Here is a 19936-nt window from a genome sequence, read left to right as displayed (position 1 = left end):
AATAGTTCTGCACAAACGAGAAGGGCCAAAGGGACTGTTTCTGTGTTGTAATGTTCTGTGGTTCCATGGAGGAGTTGGTTTAGATGAATCGATTGCCTTGCCACAATCTGAGGAAAACCTGTATGTATCTGAGACCAGACAATGAAAAATCTCTCTTTGGACTTGAGGGTAATTGATGGCTATGGGGAACAATCAGGAAAGTGGAGTTGAGGAGAAGCTCAGATTGATATGATTGTATTAAATAGTGGAGGAGACTTCGAGACTATACAGCCCAATGGTTCTCAATCGTTTTCTTTCCACTCATATAGCTCTTCAAGTATTCCCTATGCCATAGGTGCTCTGTGATTAATAAGGGATTGCTTAAGGTGGGATGTGGGTGGAAAGAAAAAGTTTGAAAACCACTGTTTCATTCGTCCCTAATTGACTCGATATGTGCATGGTTTCCTAACTCCAAAGGAAATGGGACAATGACAAATCTTCTCAAGCAAAATATTTCAGTAGCAGTTGAGTTTAAAGCAGGGATTCTCAATCTTCGCTTCCCACTCACATCCCACCTTAAGCAATCCCTTACTAATCACATAGGGAGTACATAATGTGGTATGTGAATGGAAGGAAAAAGGTTGAGAAACACTGATATCACCATATACAGCACAGAACAGGCCAGTTTGGCCTTATTAGATATATTCTGTGAGGGTTCCTATTTTCAGATTTAGCACCACTTCAGATGTGCTGCGTACTGAACAACTGAATTCTCCGCCGCAATTTTCTCTGTAATATGTTATATTATGCAGTTTTTATGCAAATGACTTTGATACAAACAACCAGCAGTTTCAAATGAGGCAAAATAGAACTGATTTCCTTCTATATTGCATGAGGAAAATTAAAATTTGTTGTGTAAAATCAAATGAAGCCAGTATCACTCTACATCAGTAATCCCTGTGCCATCGGTGCTCTGTGATTAGTAAGGGATTGCTTAAAGTGGGATGTGAGTGGGAAGGGAAGATTGAGAATCACTCCTCTAGACCCAATTGTTACTGAAATATTTTGCTTTACAAAAATTGTCATTGGCCCATTTCCTTTGGAGTAAAGAAACCGTTGTGGCGGTGCACAGCCTAATGGCGAACCGCCACGTGGCGGGGCAGCCATTATGAGATGTCATCGTCAGGGGTCTCTTCTTGACTCCAGCATCCCTTTCAGCATGTGCCCTGGGCAGCGATTATGACGTCACAATGCACCTGGTGACTGAGCTCCTGCTGCCCTTAAAAGGGCGTGCTGAATTGGAATAAAAACAGTCGTTAACGACCATCGATGTGGTGGCAGTGATTTACTTCAGCTCCTCAGAGCGCCACACCGTGCACATAACGAGTCAATGAGGAAGAATGAAAACAGTGGGCTTCAAACATTTTCTTTCCACTCTCATCCCTTACTAATCACAGAGCCCCTATGCCATAGGGATTACTTAAAGTGGGACGTGAGTGGGAAAAAAAAAGTTGAGAACCACTGCTTTAATTGTTTTCTGGAAATTTGAGATGGGAAACAACAGGATGAATGACGATATAAGAAGGCCAGCAGTAAAGCCAAACATTCTACGTTCTCACCCTAAGATCAGTTTATTTCCATTGTTTATTGGTCTGTTGTCCATTTCAATTGACATGGCTGAGAATGGAGGGGAGGGGTGGGGCAAATAAGCAAGAGGGGAAACAATGTGTCAAAAGTGAAATCCAATCAATTTGTAATTTTGAGCCTCATTCAGATCATTTGCCAAAGCAAATGAAACTAAACTCTGACATTTTCTTGGAGTTCATTCAGAATATCATGGTTAAAGTTTAGAAATGTGATTTTATTTTTTCCCCCAATGTTATCTCCCCCCCTCCTCTTCTGTTCCAGAAATCACGAAAACAATTTTTATGAAGATTGCTGAGCAACATTTCAGTGCCTTCTGCCACCTTTTGAAAATTGCCAAGGTATGGTATCAATTTGCACGAAACTTTGGCCTTTCGGTACCCAGAGAGACAGGAGGGTGGTGGAAGTTGTCAGCCCAACTACGTCTCCATCGCTTTCTCCAGAGGAAACTTAGAGCCACACCTTGTTTCTTGTCCTTTTTTTCCCACTGCTCCAAACCAAGCCAGGACAAAATGGGCTGAGTGGCCTCTTCCTGTGTCAGTGATTCTGTGGCTGGTCTCTGCCTCCAATTCATGTACAGTAAATTAAAAAAAAACCCTTGATAATTGGATGCCGGATAAATGAATTTTCTGGTTGCTTGAGATTATGTGCAGCTTGGATGGCCGAACTAGCTGGCGCCAATTTTAAATTTTCATTTTTTTTTTAACATTTGTTTTTTGCAATTTTTTTTAACCGGTTGTTGGTTGCTTCCAGATAAGAGGGGATTTACTTTACCTCCCTTAGAACCAGATCCTTCAATAACACCACCCAACAAATTTCAAGTTTTCTTCCTCACGTACTATCCTTGTGGGGGGACCAATGTCATGGTGCCACAGTGATGGCAATGGTGTATGTAACAATATACAATGACCGGAATGTATGGACATTATAATAATGGTGTGAAGAGATTTCAAACTTTTGTAAATTCAGTACAACTCCGATTATTGGAAATGGTCGGGGACTGGGCCTATTTTGGATAAACGATATTTTTGGAGAACTGGTCTTTTTTTTCAAGAACAGCCCAGTAAGTTAGGATTGCGTGCAACACTGAATGGTGTCCTCCTATTCCTATTAGTCTTGTGCTGGCAGAGAACGTGGGATTGGGAGGGGTGGTTGGAATAGCATGGACAGGTAACTAATTTACTAGATGGAAGTTTTGTTGCTTTGGACTTTAAATGTGTCTACTAGAAAGGGAGCCTGATCTAACTGCATACTTGCTATTATTATCTTTGCATACAGGTCAAAATTGCAACAATTGCCCAACAGCAAAAATGTGAAGCGGAGAAATTGCTGCAGAACCAGTTTAAGGTTGAGACAGTGGTGTATTCTCAGGACTCACACTACAGCAAAACCTTTGGTAAATTGAGAAGCCAAGGATCAAGCAAAAATTATGCAAGCATCCAAGAAATGTCATTCCACTTAAAGGCGTATTTCAAGGTAAACAAGTTGTAAACAAAACAGGAAAGTCTGCAGGCATGCTTGACAAAAGTGCAAGAGAAACTCAGCAGGTCATGCAGCATCTAGAGCAGTGGTTCTTAACCTTTATCTTCCCACCCACATACCACCTTAAGCTGTTACGAGCCCAGAGGACCCCAAAACCCAGAAGCACCCCAAAACCCAGAAGCAATAGACATGCACCACAACAAAGGGTTACTTAAACAGAAGTTGCTTTTAATTATCTTTGAACATGAAAATAGAATCTAACTTGTCTCTATTGACTCACCTAACCCCATTCTAATTCTAAGCGCATGTGTGTGTAAGTTCAGCAAAGTTCTTTGTTTCACAGTCCACTCTCACTAGTTGCAGGCAATTCTTGTACTGTGCACAGAAGTTAACATTAATAAAGTTCACCAGGCTTTGGTGCTTAGTAAATGGTTACCACTCAGAAAGGGTTCTTGTTGGTTTTGAGAGAGCGAGCGGGTCACCATAGAGTTCCTTTCTGATTCTCCTATTCCAAGGGAAACACCGGACAGCCAATTCTCTCCTTTGACCAGGCCGTCTTCCAAAACTTGCCAGCTTGTCCCTCTGGAAGCGATGTCTGTCTTTCTCTCACTCCTTCCTCTCTGAGAGCAAAACCTGCCTGCAAAGATCACATGACCCTCCAGACAACGTTCTGTTTTCCAGACAAAGCTGCCACTGCCTGTTGTTAGATTTGTTGCCTTTTGCAAACAACAGTCCATCATGTGTCTGAGCACTCGTGCAAAAACTCTTGCAAAAATTCTATGTTTGAAAGTGTTTGTGTGTGACCTGCGCAAACAAACCTTTCCCAATTTATCTCCCAAACACCTCTATATACTCTATCACAAAGCAATCCCTAACCAATCACAGAACACTGATGGCATAGGGATTTCTTGAAGTGGAAAAAGGTTGAGAATATAGAAACATTTATTTTTTATTCTTAAACAATTACTTTTTACACTTTGTATTACTTTAAACATTTACTCTTACCTTACTACATACCCATTCATTATTATCCAATTAGTACTGCTTGCAAATTAAATGCCACAATCAATGATGGATGGGTAAAAGATAAGGGTGGCGAGATGAGACATGGGGTAAGGGTACTGATAAGAAAGAGGAGTAAAAGGTAATCGTGGCAGGAGGGGAGGAAGCACGTGGTTTGAAATATGATTAGAATAGTGAATGAGAAATAATGATGGCGGTTTAGAATCAGGATGTAGCTAAGGGATGTGATCCGACTGAGCAAGCAAGGTCAGGATTTTACATATGAAGAGGATTCCTGCTGTGTTTGGCAGGAGATTAGAGACCCTGCTCTCTGATTGCCTCAGCCTTTACTTGCAAATAAAGGTTTGAGCTTCTTGAAGAATTGTCTGACTTTAGAAACCCACGACCAGAACCATTGTCCTAAAACTAAGTGTGAGGGGCAAGAAGTTTAGAGGGGATATAATTTAAAAAAAAAATATATCATCCAGAGTGGTTGGAATCTAGAATAAAGGGACTGGTGGAGAACAGTTCTTGCACTGAGTTCAACAAGTATCTAAACAACCATTGATATTGCCAGGGCCCAGCAGCCAATGATTCAAATGCTGATAAATTGGGTCATAGATAGGGATTTGATGGTTGGCAAAAAAAAGGGTAGGCTGACAGGTCACCTAATGCGCGGCATGGTTCTATGGTGGCTTAAATTAAGTCATGAAGTACACAGGTATGTTTTGCCTCATATTTCATTATTTTCCTTGATTTTTGTTCTCATTTTCTAGATTGTCTCCTCCCTACTAGCTGATCAGATACCCAAGGTCATATGGTGCTACATTTTAAATGAATTTTCTGATAAATTATGGGTCGAGATGTTACAGATCATCCAAGAGAAGAATTGCATCAACAAATATTTCCTGGAAGATGAAGACACACAGAGGGAGAGAGAAACTCTTAAATGCAAAATAGATCGACTGAGAAAAGCCCAAAACTCATTGCTTGTATTTGGTTAACTGACTGTTGATATTGGATCACTAATATCAAAGATAGGTTTTGATTTTTAAAATTTTTTTATTTCTTCACCTTGGTATATTCCAAACTTTGGTTACTATACAGTTCCAATGATTTGTTGCTGTCTCACTGTCAAACTTACCAGCCTATAATTACACCTGGAGCCCTTTTTAAACAGAGGAACCACGTTTGCGATACGCTGATCCTACGGCACCATGACCCCCCCCCCCCCCCACCCCCGGTGACTTTTGAAAAAAAATCACTGTCAGAGCCTCCGCTCTCCCTGACTTCCCTCAAGGTCCTGGGGAATATCCCGTCGGGACCCGGAGACTGATGCCTCAAAAGTTCCAATGCCCCCTTTTTCCTAATTCCCTACCTTTTTCCATAATCAACCCTTTTGCTTCTCATCCTACACGATTCCATATCTTTTTCCCTAGTGAATACCGAAGAGAAGAACTCATTCAATATCTCCCCCATCTCATTCGGCTCCGCACACAGTTGTCTACTCTGATTCTCTAAGGGACTAATTTTATCCTTCACTCTCCATTTGCTATTTACATATTTGTAAAAGCCCTTTGGATTTACTTTCACCTTGTTCGTTATAGCCACCTCGTACCTTCATTTCACTATCCTAATTTCTTTAAGCTTTTGACAATCCATGTATTTTCCAAGCATCTTGTTTATACCCCATTTCTTGGATATAATCTAGGCCTCCTTTTTAACGATGAATTAGCAAAGCATTCGGCTATATTTAAAGACATAATGATATAAGATAAGAAATTATTAAGACGAAATAAGATCATTAAGATAGATTCAAAGAAAACCACCTCGAGAGCTCATGGTCATGGTTCTTCGAAGATGAAAAGCAAGTTTCAAATCTACACGGATATTACGATATTTAACGTCATAGTAACTATGGTAATACTACAAACAATTTTTCTTAAAGGGATAGTCACAAAATTATTAAAAGTAAAAAAAGTTTTGACCTTTACACCGAATTCACTTCACACCTTGGGGGAAAAAAATTAAACCCAATATGCTTGTGCGTGTCTGAGTCGCCATTTTGATTCTGAGTATTTTGTGATTTATCCTACAGAATTTTGTTTGGGGGCTTTGTTTTGCATGAATTAAATATTATTTCATACTTTAAAAAGCCTTCCCTTGTTGTTTAAACCCTTTTATAAGTGATCTGTTATTGCTACTAGGCTGTTCTTTTTTTTTTAAAAAAAGTGACCAGTTATCCTTAAAAAAACTTGTTTACCCATTACTGATGTGGTCACAACCATTTCAGATAATCCAAGTTACTTACATACACACACCACACTCTTTTTGATTCTTCCTTTGTTCGATCGGTGGCACGGAGTTTGAATCAATACAGTTATTAAACCAACCAAGCAATTAAACAATTGGGAAACATGTTATGTCCCTCAGCATGACGCATGAATATTCCGAGGAATATCCTTGAGCTTTGCATCGAGATAGGTTGGGTGCAATGGATCTTTGAAAGCAGAGAGTGGGTGTCATCAAGGAAGCCAGGGAATTGGATCTGTTTCTTTAAAATTTGAGACATTCAACCTGAACTCCCTGTCCTCATCGATGTCTCTGAAATCACACAAAGGAAAGTTGAATGAAAGCCAGGAACATGAAGACTGTTTCAGAATACAGAAGAAAACACTCATTTTGTCATGTTAGAGAAACACTCAAACCAGTAACATGACATTTTGGTTTTCTTAACAGTTCTGACCAAAAATTGTGGCATTAACAGAAGTTATCAGATTTTTCAGCATTTTCTGGTTTTATTTCTGATATCCAAATGCTGTATTATTTCGCTTTGGTACCATTTTGCACTTGTTAACTAGATTTACAACAGCTTGACTTTAAACAGGGCACTTCGGGTTAAGTTCCATGCCATGGGCAGAGTCAGGCATGAATGAAATGCCCTAACCCAACTTCTTTTCCACTCACATACTTTCTGCCATAGGTGCTCTATGGTTAGTAAGGAATGACTTAAGATAGTTTGTGAGGGGGGTGGGGGGGGAGGGCAGGAGAGATTAAGAACCGCTGTCCTAACCTGTTTGTTCCTTGTGGATTGATGTTGACCCTCCAAGAGTGATGGAATGTGTGACATGAGGCTATCACAAAAAAATCAGGGAGCTAGGCCTGCTGAGAAGGCAAATGAGGCATCAATTTAAGGGTTTCTGGATTTTAATTCTATTGCACACATTAACTGGATGTTCATCGTTCAAGTATCCACAGACTTAACTGTTTAGCCCAAATTAATGATTTATTAATTTGTTCATTTTTATTTTATGCACCTCTACTCTTCCCATATCTAGCTCCATGGTTGGGGAGATTCATGGTTCAGAACCCCATCTGGCAACCATGAGTTGTCTCCATGTCGAAGATCACTCTGCTGCCTGCCTCATTCCCTTTCCAAAGGGCAGCACAATCAGTGCAGGGAGACACGGTTAGTGCAACGTTGTTACAGCGCCGGGATTCGAATCTGGAGCTGTCTGTAAGGAGTTTGCACATTTTCCTCATCTGTGTGGGGTTCCTCCAGGTGCTCTGATTTCCCCTTACCATTCAATAAAAAAAAGTCTAGGTGGTAGGTCAATTGGGTTGGATGGGCTTATGGGCAAAGGATCTGTTATATGTCTAAAAAACTTAAAAAGAAAATCAAAACTACAAACATCTGATCTGTGGGAGAGGTCCTGAAATGTCCAGCTCTCAGTGATTAATGGCCACAGTAACAGGTGCAATTTTTTTTTCAATGCTCAGTTACCACTTGAGCTGAAGTAGAAATGGTCAAAGAACTTTTAATCCATTTTAGCATTTTTTTTTTTGGAAGGTCCAAATTGGTTCTAACATTCACACAATGGTGTCTTGATGTATTGCCTGCTCAATTTCCAGTCAATGGACACTGAATATGTCTCCGGGAAGTCCAGCTTTGTCCCAAAGAGCCCGGTCTGAGGTGTTGACCAAAATGGCCCTGCTCAGTTCATGATTTTGTGTGGGTGGATTTTTAACGGTGTGGTGAGATCATTGCATTAGGATAGGGATAAGCAGGAGGACTCTCGCAGGGTCAAATAGCCTGCCGACACTCAACACCAAATGAGTTCACAGGGATATGAAATCCATGAAGCCCCATCTGCTCAAACCAAACCTTTGAGAAGCTAGAAGAAAGTTGAAAGACAAAGTGCAATGCACCAAAGTGCTCAATAAAGTCAGCAGGTCCTGCATAATCCATAGAAAGTGAAGGATGACCAATGTTTCAGGCCTGAGCCCTTCGTCAAGGTATACATAAATGATCTGGAAGAGGGGAAAGAGTTTAGTGTAGTTTGCTGATGACACTCAGTTGAGTAGAAAAACAAATTGTGCAGAGGATACAGAGAGTCTGCGGAGAGATAGAGATAGGTTAAGTGAGTGGGCAAGCGTCTGGCAGATGGAGTACAATGTTGGTAAATGTGAGGTTATCCATGTTAGAAGGAAAAATTGAAGATTGGAATATTTAAATATCAAGCGATTGCAGCATGCTGACTTGCAGAAGGACTTGGGAGAGCTTGGGTATGAATCGCACAAGGTTGGTTTGCAGGTGCAGCAAGATATCAAGAAGGCAAATGGAATGTTGGCCTTCATTGCTGGAGGGGTTGAATTTAATACCAGGAACGTACCGATGAGACTGCATCTGGATTATGGAGTTCTGTTCCATGACTCACATGGTAAAGTGAAATTATCATGTCGGGGTCTACCTGTGCAGGTAGCTTTGTGAGCCCCTCTGGCCCCTCTCCTTCCAGTAGGCCAACCCAACATCGGGAGCGGGGAAGTTGGCCTCCTGGCGGCAGCGAGGACATCAGCCTCCCCAGATGGCGCCTGGTAACTAGGGGCAGCAGCCTCACTTTGCAACTTGCGTTGTGATTTGGAATGCATGTACAGATTGCCGTCACTCTCTCTCCCTCTTCAACCTTTCTCCCTCCCCAGCGACGGTATTTTGGACATGCGTTCCAAATCACCCTTCTTTTTAAAAACGGGGTTGGATCTGACAAAACACATTTCCTTGACGTCACTTCAAGAGGAGCACCGAAAGTGCGGTGATTGGACGAAGCATTTCCTTCAGAGAAGGAAAAGAAACCACGTTGATATAGGTCAACCCCAACTTACCTTTATTCAAAACCAATTAACTTTGAAATATTGTAGGTTGGGACATCATATATCAGGGTCTATCTGTACTGTGTGGAGTTCTGGTCTCCTTACATGAGAAAGGATGTACTGGTTTTGGAGGTGGTGCAGAGGAGGATACCAGGTTGATTCCAAGAATGAAAGGGATGGCCCTTGAAGAGAGATTGAATCATCTGGTACTGTACTCGCTGGAATGAGATGGGATCTTAAGGAAACATATAAAATTATGAAAGGCATAGATAAGATAGAGGTAGGTTAGTTGTTTCCATTAGTGGGGGAGACCAGAACTAGGAGATATAGCCTCAAGATTCAGGGTGATGGGTTTAGGACAGAGATGAGGAGGAACTGCTTTTCCCAGAGGGTGGTAAATCAGAGGAATTCGCTGCCCATTGAAGCAGTGAATATATTTAAGACAATTTTGGATAGATTTCTACATAGTGGGGGATTTCATGGATACGGGGAAAAGGCAGCTAGATGGAGATGAGCCTATCATCAGATCACATTGATTGGGAGAGTTGGCTTGATGGGCTGAATGGTCTACTCTTGTTCCTATTTCTTATGTTCTCAGGTATGAGCAAAAAGCAGGCAGGCGGCTGGATAAAAAGGTGAAGGAGGGGGGATAGTGGGAGGAGCACATGCTTACAAGCAAGAAGTCAAAGGTGGCTATGGGTGGGAGAGTAGAAAAGCTGAGATGATGGGGAGGGGGTAGCTCTTGAATGGACAGGTAAGAGATTAGTGTGGGGAACTGGCAGAAAGAAGGCAGGGAGATAAGGAAAGACAAGGAAGTTGATGTCCCCTTCCTCTTCCTCCCTCTCCCCCCTCCACCTTTTTATTCTGGTGCCTGTCTGCCTTATGATCATACCTTGATAAAGGGCGCAGACCCAAAACATCGGCCACCCTTGACTTCCTACAGAGGTTGTGTGGCCTGCTATGTTTCGCCACCGTATTGCAGTATAATCTCAATGTTTGCGGATTTTCTTATTTAACCACAACATCAAAACAAACCTGCCCCAAAATGGCAGTTGAGCACTTGCCTTCAACTGCAGGTAAATCCAGTCGAGAACAGCTGAGATCTTTGTGTATACTCCTGGCTTGTTCTCTCTGCCACAGCCAACACCCCAGCTTGTAGTACCAACTAACCACCATGATGAGTTCTGGTAGATAGATAACGGGCCACCGCTGTCACCCTGTCTCAAATAAACAAAACAAGTGTTGGCGGACCTCAGAACTAATTAATTCAAGGTGATCGCAATTAAATATTGCATTCTCAATATCAACTTCAACTATAACAGCATTTCATAAATTCACTTAACATTCCTTTCTAATCCTGGATAAATATTGTGCACTTATGCCTTCTATCAACTTGTCTCCACCCTTAATCACCCCATGCTCCCAAACATTCCGTCACTCCATCTCTCCTAGTCTCCACAGTTTCACACATCTTCCTGTTTGTTCCCCCACCCAACCTTCCTCTTCTCACTTAATTCCAACTGTTTTCAGTTTTGATGAAATGTTTTCTCCACTGGCATTGCCTGATCTATTGAACGTGTCCCATTTTTAGTATGGATTTCTGCACATTCAGTATTTCGCCTCTTTTAAACATCCTTGGGTATTAACTGAGAGGACAAAATTTGTATCTGTGACTTTTGCAGACATCTGTCACCTCTCACTGGTGAGTTCAGTTATAGATGCCATCAGAGGATTGACGTGCGAATGTGAAGTTTCACAGATGCACAGCCAGGGTTGAAGTTTGCTGAAAGACCTACCGCCTAATTCTTTGGGATGGAACAGAATCCTTGTTGAGCTCCAACTGATATGGGAATGTTTATCTAGTGATCATTTTGGGAACCAGAGGTGGGGAGGGTGAGCAAATATAAGTTGTTGGGAGTCACTATCTCGGAGGATATTTCCTGGACCCAACACACTAATGGCATCATGAAGAAAGCACGTCTACGTTCTCAGGAGTTTGCGGAGGTTTGGTGTGACATCGGAAACCCTGTCAATTTCTGCAGAATGTGGGGTGGAAAGTGTGCTGGCCGGCTTCCTCGTGGTCTGGTATGGGGGCATCAATATCCCTGAGCATAAAACCCTGCAAAAGGAAATGGTTGCAGCCGAGGACCTCATGGGCAAAACCCTCCACACCATCAAGGAACATTGACGTCGGAGAGCAGCAGCAATCATCAAGGATCCACACCACCCAGCACCCGCTCTGTTCTCACTGCTGCCATCAGGAAAGAGGTATCAATGCAACAAGACTCTCACTACCAGGTTCAGGAACAGCTGCTACCCCTCCACCATCAGGCTCCTCAACGTCAAACTTAATCAGGGACTTACGTTTGCATTTTATTTTTTTTCCCATCTGTATTGCTCAGTCAATTTGTTTACATTCTTTATTTGTTTACATATGTTCGTTGTGTACAATTTTTTTGTTGCGCACTTCCTTCATCCGCAGGAAGTAAGAAATTTAGGGTTGTCATGTATGCACTCTGACAATAAATATGAAATCTGAATTTCAAGTGCTCTCACCAAGTGAAAGCTTCACAACTTGTACTTCACTCAACCTCAACTTGTGCAGAATTCTCACCAAACTCAACAATGGTTATAGTCAGAGCTAGGTTCCAATAGAATCAATTGTCTTGAGTTCTTGGGATTTGGGGAGCGATGCAGTGCAGGGAGAGGATGGAACTCATATTTTTCCCTTCAGCCAAAAGTACAACGACTAATGCCATGCGTTTAATAGCCCCCTTCAATTTGAACTCTCAATGTTACAAGTCCTTTCTGGCATGTCTACCCAATGTCCCCACCCATTACAAACTCAGGTAGCCAATGGAATCCTTATTCACCAAGAAATAGGCTGGAATTCTGCTCAATCAACAGTGCAAGCCTAATCAATCAATCTAAAATTACCTTTAAAAGGGAACTTGCAAAAAAATCATGCCATCTCTATGTGAAATGCAGGCTAACCTCAGCTTACTGGGGGACATTTACCAGGACGTTGTGAGCAAGGGCAAGGCCTAGTCATGGGTTGTTTTCTGAACTTGGCTAGGGCAGTTTCCTTTCACAATGAGGCTGAGGGGAGGTTTGTTCATGTTGTACGAAATTATGAGATAGGTTTTAGGTCATCACGAAGAAGTCAATAACAAAAGATTTAAGGTGGAAGGATCAAAGGCAAATTGAGGAAAAAATAAATTAACCCAATGAATGTTTGTAATCTGGAACTCATTGTTGGAGGGGTGATAGAGGGGGAGATCCTCATCATATTTAAAAAGCAGGTGGGAGACCACTTGATGTGCCTAAGTCTAGATCTGGCAAGTAGAATGTATGAAATTGATCTTTTGCTGCATGATGGACCAATAGCATCCCACCTTGCTGCTCACTTCAACAACTAATCACTAAGAGCATCGGCAAAACTGGAGAAAGAATTGTGACATTGTGGTGTTTTATTTCTTGCTCCTCTAGAGGGCACTATTTTCCTTCCTGTTCCCTCTTGCAGCATTAGTTTATTGTCATTCACTGCTCATTCTAAAATTAAGACCATGACATCTAATCATTGGTGTTATGGGGTGTGCGAAAGTGACTGTTCGTTCTGTATCCTATATGTGCATTGGAAGCAATCCAGAAGAGATTCACCAGACCAGTTCCTGGGATGAGAGTGTTTCTCATTGGAAATGCCTAAAAAAGTTAGATCTGTGTTTTTATAGCATAAAGGATTATTTTATTGAGCTATTTAAAATCCTAATGGGGCATAATAGGGGTTTCCACTAATGAGAGATATTTGAATGAGGGGATCTTGTTGAAGATGAGGGGGGACTTACTTCAAATTAAGATTTATTCTTGCAGTTAAGTGTGAATCTCTGCACTTCTCTACCCCAGAGTTCTGTGAAATTTTACAGATAATTGTTTTTTCAAAGAAACTGAGGTCTGCAGGTAACTGGCTCAGAGGACAGTTCGAGGCCTGGGATAGATCAGCCACGATCATATTGAGTGGTGGCTTTGGCTTGAGTGCTGGATTTCTGTTCCTCTTTCATTGTACTTTTCATCCTTTATCACTGGATTTTGATTTGTGTAGCGCCATGACCAAGAAACTTGCCAACTCTCTGCAAGATTGGTAGTACGACCAACAGTACGACTGCAGGAAAATATCAACAAATCGGATAAAACTGGCATAAAGTGACATGTAGAAACCAGTCGAAAGGAGGGTGAAATGAGGACGCCTTTTTTAAAAAGCAGGTAATAAACCTAGAGCACAGAAATAGGCCCTTTGGCCTATTTCATCTCCACTGGTCAATGTGCATTCCATTCCTATCCTTGAACCTGTCCCAATGTCCTTTAAACATTGCCCCCTGTACCACTTCCTCTGGCAGCTTGTTCCATGTGCCCACTACCTGGTCTGTAGTTCACTGCCTTCCATCTCCCTTGCTTTATAAACAATCTTCTAGTATCCTCCTACCACTTAGGGGGTTGTTAAAATATTCAAATAATGGGTCCACCAGCTCCGAAGACAACTGCAGTGAAGGGGCTATCCATCTGAGACGTTCATTTTGTTTTTCTTTCCCTGGCTCCTGCCTGACCTGTTGAGTTGTTTCTAGCACTTTCTGTTTTAATTTCAGATATCCAGCACCTGTTACTTCTGTTAAATGTCCCTTAACCTCAACTGTTCCTTTCTCTGGCTATCATGAATACAACAGCCCCAGTCTCATTTGGTTTCCATGATTCTATGATCAAATGTTAAAAGGAGTCATATGACACCTTCAGCCCATCCACTCCGTGCTAACCGTGAAACGCCCAATAGTCCCATTTTATTTTCTCTTCTTAATTCCCCTCAAATTCTACCATTCGTTTAGTTAAACAAGAAAATTTGCAGATTTTAAATTTAGACATACAGAAATGGGTCATTTCAGCCCATGAGCCCATGCCACCCAATTGGCCTACAACCCCCAGTATGAATGGAAGCCCCCAGATAAAACCCATTCAGACTTGGGGAGAACATACAAACTCCTCACAGATAGCACGGGATTAGAACCCCGGTCCAGATCGGGGTTGGCGCTGTAATGGCGTGGTGCTATCTGCTGCGCTAAACATGCTGCCCAGTTCGAGTCGAGCGCAATACACAAAAGTGCTGGAGAAACTCAGCAGATCGCTCAGAATCCATAGGAAGTAAAGGGTAACCAACGTTCAGGCCAGTGACCTTCAATTGGGACCAAAGTCATTTGACACAACAGGGGCATTCTACGTATGGAATATATGCGGTCACGGGGAGAAGCTGCAAACTCCCCCCCAAGAAGGCACTGGGGCTCAGTATTGAACATGGGTCACTGCACCTACGAGACGCCTGCTCTATTAGCTGTAAAAACACAAAATGCTGCAGAAACTCAACTGGTCAAACCATGACCTTTAAGTAGCAAAGGTAAAAATAAATAAACCGACATTTCAGGTGAGCCCTTCATCAAGGTATATAACCGTGGACCACTGGGATGATTGGTCGTATTCCCTCTGTTGGTGTGGAGAGGCAACAATGAAAACAGACCAAGAAGATGGCAGAAAATGAACTGCTTGTGACAATTCTGCATTTTTCACAATACCTGACATGCATCAAATCCACCTTGACTAAAACCAGCACAAATCATACGAGCTGTAATGTCCCTAATATAGAGCTTTTCACAATCTTCGGTATCAACTAGAGGTAGCAAGACCTTCTGTAGGACTTCGGATATCATACCTGATTAAAAAACATAACAATCAATTTTATGTATAGAACCATATATCAGCATGCTTGCAGATGATACAAAGGTTGGAGGTATTTTGGATATTATGGAATGTTGCTGTGGGATATAATGGGATATGGACAGAATGTAGAGCTGGGCAGAGAAGAGGCAGATGTAGTTCAATCCAGATAAGTGCGGAGGATGCATTTTGAAGGCAGAGTATGTGGTTAATGAAAGGATTCTTAAAAGTGTAGAAGAATAGGGGGATCTTGGGGCCCAGGTCCATAGATCACTGAAGGGAAAGGTTTCGTTATTGTCACATAATATTACATTTAAAATGTCACATGTATGAAATTCTTTGTCTACCATAAGGAAGACACTTTTGTCCAGCCCCCCTCACTGAAAAGATGCCCCAGCGAGGAATGAACGCGCGACCGCTGGTTTCCAAGACCGGCATTCTAACCTCTGACCTGTCAGAGCCTCTTCTTGCCATACAACTTAAAAGGGGGGAGGGGGTGGGTTAAGAAAGAGTATGGTGCGCTGGCTTTCATTAGGAGATTCAGCTCAGGAATGAGTTAATGCTGCAGTTCCGTCAAACTCTGTTTTGATCACACATGGAGCATTGCGTTCAGTTCTAGACACCTCGTTACAGGAAGAATGTAAATGCTTTGGAGAAGGTGCAGAGATTAACCAGGATGTTGCCTGGATTGGAGAGCATGTCACATGAAGCAAGATTGACAGAGCTGGGGCTTTTCTCTTTGGAGTGACAGAGAATGAGAGGTGTGTACAATGATGAGGTACTTAGACAGGGTGAACAGCCACATCTTTTTTCTAGGGAGGCAATAACAAACACCAGAGGACGTCCATTTAAGATGAGTAGAGGAAAGTTTAGGGGAGATGTCAAAGGTACTTTTTTTTTAACACAGAATGATGGGAGCTTGAACATTGCCAGGTGTGGTGGTGGAGGCTGGTACAATAGGGACATTCAAAAGACTGTTAGATAGGCATGTGGATGTAAGAAAAATAGAGGGTTATAGGTGTGAGGGAGGGAACAATTTGACTGATATGGAGTAGGTTTACAGAGGTCGGCACAACATCATGGGCTGAAAGGCCTGTACTGTGCTATAATGTTCCATCATGGAACAAGTTGTGTTTCAGCCAAGCCATTATTTCTGTCCTCCCTGCTTCTCCTTTCCACATCACAGCCTTTTTTCCTCCCTTTTCAGGAATATAACAGACATTAAGAAGCAGGATCTCAACACCGTCTGCTGGAGGGACACAGCAGGTCATGCACTGGGTGGGGGGAGAGGGGGAAGAATGCTGCCATTTCGGCCAGAGACCACTGATGCTCCTCAACCTGTTGAGCCCCTCCAGCAGATTGCCTTTAGCTTCAGATTGCCTGTGTGCCTCCATTAAGCAGCAGGATACTGGACTCCAGAGAAGATTTTACAGAGGATAATGGTCTCCCTTAACATGGAGGGATAAAGGAGGCTGAGATTGGTCTCTGAAGAGCAGCAAAACCGAGGAGAAATAATGTTCCAAAGTATGATATGTTTGTGTAGTGTAAACGGTGTGGTGGTACACCACCGCCCTACTGCAGGGGGCAACCTCTGTACCTGCAGGAGTGTAGGGGACAGGACAACACCTGGCTGGCTGTCAATCAGTCGGCCTGAATGGATCAAGTCCCACCCGGTCAGGTATCAATCAGCCTCCGGGATATAAGCCTGCGCCAGCCCCCGAGGCCTCAAACTGAGTTGCTGCAGCCACAGCCAGCCTGGCTCTGTGGAAGTCTTTGTGGATTAAAGCCTGTTGTACAGTCTTTTATCTTTGTGTGTGTCTGATTCTCGCTAACAGTGCACCACAAACGGAAAGATACTTCCAGTGGGGGGAGAGCAAGAAACCAGATTTAACACGATTAGTAAAAAATAGAACAGAGGAAATTAGGATAATCTTTCACAATGAGTTTCTTCGGCCAGAGGTTGGTAAATTTGTGGAATTTATTGACACAGGTGGTTGCGGAGGCCAGGTCTTTGGTTGAATTTAGGGCAGATTGATGTTCTTGATTAGCCAGGGCATCAAAGGTTATGGGGAGATGGCCAGGAAGTGGGGCTGAGTGGGGAAAATGGATCAGGTGGGGCAGGCTCGATGGACTGAGTAGCCTATTTCTGCTCCAATGTCTTAGGGAAAATCTGGAATGCAATACTTGAACAAACACTGGCAGATTTAACTTTTCTATAAATCTTTTAGGGAGAAAGTGCACAAGAGTGGTTTGAGTCACGAGAGCAAGGATGAAAATCTTGCTTCTCTGTACAATGATATCTATCAGATTCACTCCAGGCACCCACCTAATCATGTTAAATACTGATCAGTAAAGAGTGCTGTCCTTTCATTTACCAATCACTTTCATTGATTGTGATGCATTGAGATGTCCAGAGAAGGTGTAATTTACGGAATAAATATGTGCCTTTTCCCTTGTCTTTTGCCTGTGGCGAAGGTTTAGCATTTACAAAATATGAAGTCTTGTTTTTTTTTTGTGTGTGTGGAAGAACTGGCTTGACCTGTCGGCATGTGAAATCCTTCATCTTAACCTTACTTGACAAAAATGTGCAAAAATCATTCGGCACAGGATGGGGAGAGTGCTGGGGGTTTCATCACCTGGGTGGTTTTACAAAGGGCTTGCACAGCCAGTGTCAAATGGCTTCCTCCTGTGCACCAGTAGCCTCTTTCAGGTGCTCAGACGCAGATAATGCGCCAGCAGATGCGGCTGGGGGAGTGCAGCTGGGATGTTCAGGTGGCCGCGGAGAAGATGCCTTTCTGTCACCTGAACGTGTCAGCTGAAGGAGAGCCGCGTCCGAGTGAATGCCAGCTCCTGTGGACTGTGGCCATAGTCGCAGTGCTGCTTTCAGGTGCAACGGGGGATTCTCTGAGTCGGAAATTATACCTACAGGAGAAGGCTCCTCCTGGTCAGATTCTCCACTTTCAGGTGGCCAGAATACCCGACTGTAAAGCCGCCTATTCTACCCCAATGCGGCCGTTGGGTGGCTTGATTCTTGGTTAGGGCAGGGACAGAGAATAACGAAGGGGGAACTTCTTCACTCAGAGAGTGGTGGGAGTGTGGAATGAGCTGCCATCTGATGCAGATTCCATCTTGAGTTTTAAGAATAAATTGGATAGATACATGGAGAGGAGAGGTCTGGAGGGTTACTGAATGGGAGCAGGTCGGTGGAACTAGCGGAACAGTGGTCGGCACAGACAAGAAGGGCTGAATGGCCTGTTTTCCGTGCTGAAAATAAGCAAGTTATAGAAGGCACATGGGTCATGTCTCCTCTTCGATCGCTTTTGATCATCTGAGAGGAATTTGGAAGAATGAGCGGGGTCTTATGTTAAATGATGAAAGGGAGAGGTGGGATAGAGCAGGAAAATCAATTCCACTGGTAGGAGAGGTTAGAACTAGGGGACATTGCCTTAAGATTCGAGAGAGTAGATTCAGGACAGAGATGAGAAAACTTTGCTTTTCGCAGAGACCAGTAAATCTGTGGAATTCTCTGCTCAAGGAAGCAGTAGAGGCTGGTCTCATTAAATATATTAAATTTTTGCACACCAGGGACGTTAAGGGTTATGGGGAAAAGGCAGGTAGGTTGAGCTAAGTCCATGGCCATTCTTATTGAATGGAGGAGTGGGCTTGATGGGCTGACTCCTGCTCCTATTTTCTATTGATTTTATTGTCTCTTACCTCCTTCTCTTGAATCTCCCCAACCAGAAACCCAGCTTGCGGAACCTGAGGGAAACGCTTGTCCGTAGTTTGGCAAGCAGATTGGGCTTATTACATCTGAGTAAAATAATGAAACAGTCAAAAAGTCGATCAGTAGAAAAGTTTCAAGTATAACTTACAAAAGGCAATACAAACTGTAACATAAAAAACACAAATTACAAAGTTCAAACTATACCAGAGATTGTATGTTAATTGGGTGTAATTGGACAGTGTTGGCTCGTGGGCCGAAATGACCTGTTACCGTGCTGTATGTCTAAGTTTAAAATTTAAAATTCAAATTTTAGAATTGTTTTATAGCTATTTCCAATAAATTCTTCATTTATTTGTTCGCAGCCAGCTTACTAAAGAAAATAAAAGATCGGCAATTATTCTAATTATTGGGTGAAAAAGTGGCAGATGGAGTTCAATCTGGATATGCGTGAGGTGATGCATTTTGGAAGGTCAAACCTGAAGACTGGAGCAGAAAAGGATGAGGGGTGACCTAATAGAGGTCTAGAAGATTCAGAGAGACATAGATAAAGTGGACAGCCAGTGCCTTCTTCCCCAGGGTGGGACTAGCAAACACCAGGGGACATCTGCTCAAAGTGAAGGAAGGGAAGCTTAAGGGGGTAAGTTTTTTTTTCCCACACGGAGAGTTGTGGGTGCCCGGAATACATTGTCAGAGGTGGTGGTGGAGGCTGAAACATCAGGGGGATTTCAGAGACTCTGAGACAGGCACATGGATGAAAGAAAAATAGCGTGTTACGAGGTAGGATGGGGTTTTCTTTTTGGTAGAAATATATAGGTCGGTGCAATGTCAAGGGCCAAAGGGTCTACACCAGTGGTTCTCAACCTTTTTCTTTCCACTCACATTCCCTATGCCATCGGTACTCTAAGATTAGTAAGAGATCGCCTAAGGTGGGATTTGGATGGAAAGAAAAAATTTGAAAACCACTGTTTCAATTGTACCTAATTGACTCATTATATGCGTGGTTTCATTACTCCAAAGGAAATGGGCCAATGACAACTTTTCTCAAGTAAAATATTTCAGAAAACAATTGGGCCTCAAGCAGTCATTCTCAACCTTCCTTTCCGACCCACATCCCACCTTAAGCAATCACAGAGCACCGATGGCATAGGGATTACTTAAAGTGGGATGTGAGTCGGAAGAAAAAGGTTGAGAACCACTGGCCTA

General features: G+C 42.7%; 2 protein-coding genes across 10 annotated transcripts in view; one reads left to right on the top strand and one right to left on the bottom strand.

Moving 5' to 3' along the window:
- LOC138738514 (interferon-induced GTP-binding protein Mx3-like) overlaps nt 1-6262 on the top strand; it is a 28141-nt gene extending 21879 nt beyond the window's left edge. For both annotated transcript variants that reach the window (XM_069888843.1, XM_069888842.1), the window contains exons 11-13: nt 1888-1964; nt 2902-3099; nt 4884-6262. In XM_069888843.1, the coding sequence (XP_069744944.1) occupies nt 1888-1964; nt 2902-3099; nt 4884-5111 (503 nt within the window). In that variant the 3' untranslated portion in view covers nt 5112-6262. The remainder of the gene's footprint in view (nt 1-1887; nt 1965-2901; nt 3100-4883) is intronic.
- A 171-nt stretch (nt 6263-6433) lies between these two features.
- LOC138738515 (transmembrane protease serine 2-like) overlaps nt 6434-19936 on the bottom strand; it is a 48195-nt gene continuing 34692 nt past the window's right edge. For 5 of the 8 annotated variants that reach the window (XM_069888847.1, XM_069888845.1, XM_069888851.1 and 2 more), the window contains 4 exons: nt 18724-18819; nt 14868-15004; nt 10320-10472; nt 6434-6711 (listed from right to left, as the gene is read on the bottom strand). In XM_069888847.1, coding sequence (XP_069744948.1) covers nt 6700-6711; nt 10320-10472; nt 14868-15004; nt 18724-18819 — 398 coding nt within the window. In that variant the 3' untranslated portion in view covers nt 6434-6699. Of the gene's footprint in view, nt 6712-7180; nt 7273-10319; nt 10473-14867; nt 15005-18723; nt 18820-19936 lie in introns of all 8 variants that reach the window. The other 3 variants (XM_069888848.1, XM_069888849.1, XM_069888850.1) reach the window with 3 other exon arrangements.

The sequence above is a fragment of the Narcine bancroftii genome, chromosome 7 (assembly GCF_036971445.1).
Source record: "Narcine bancroftii isolate sNarBan1 chromosome 7, sNarBan1.hap1, whole genome shotgun sequence".
NCBI classification, from domain to species: Eukaryota; Metazoa; Chordata; class Chondrichthyes; order Torpediniformes; family Narcinidae; genus Narcine; species Narcine bancroftii.
This window is presented reverse-complemented; position numbering and strand designations above follow the sequence as displayed.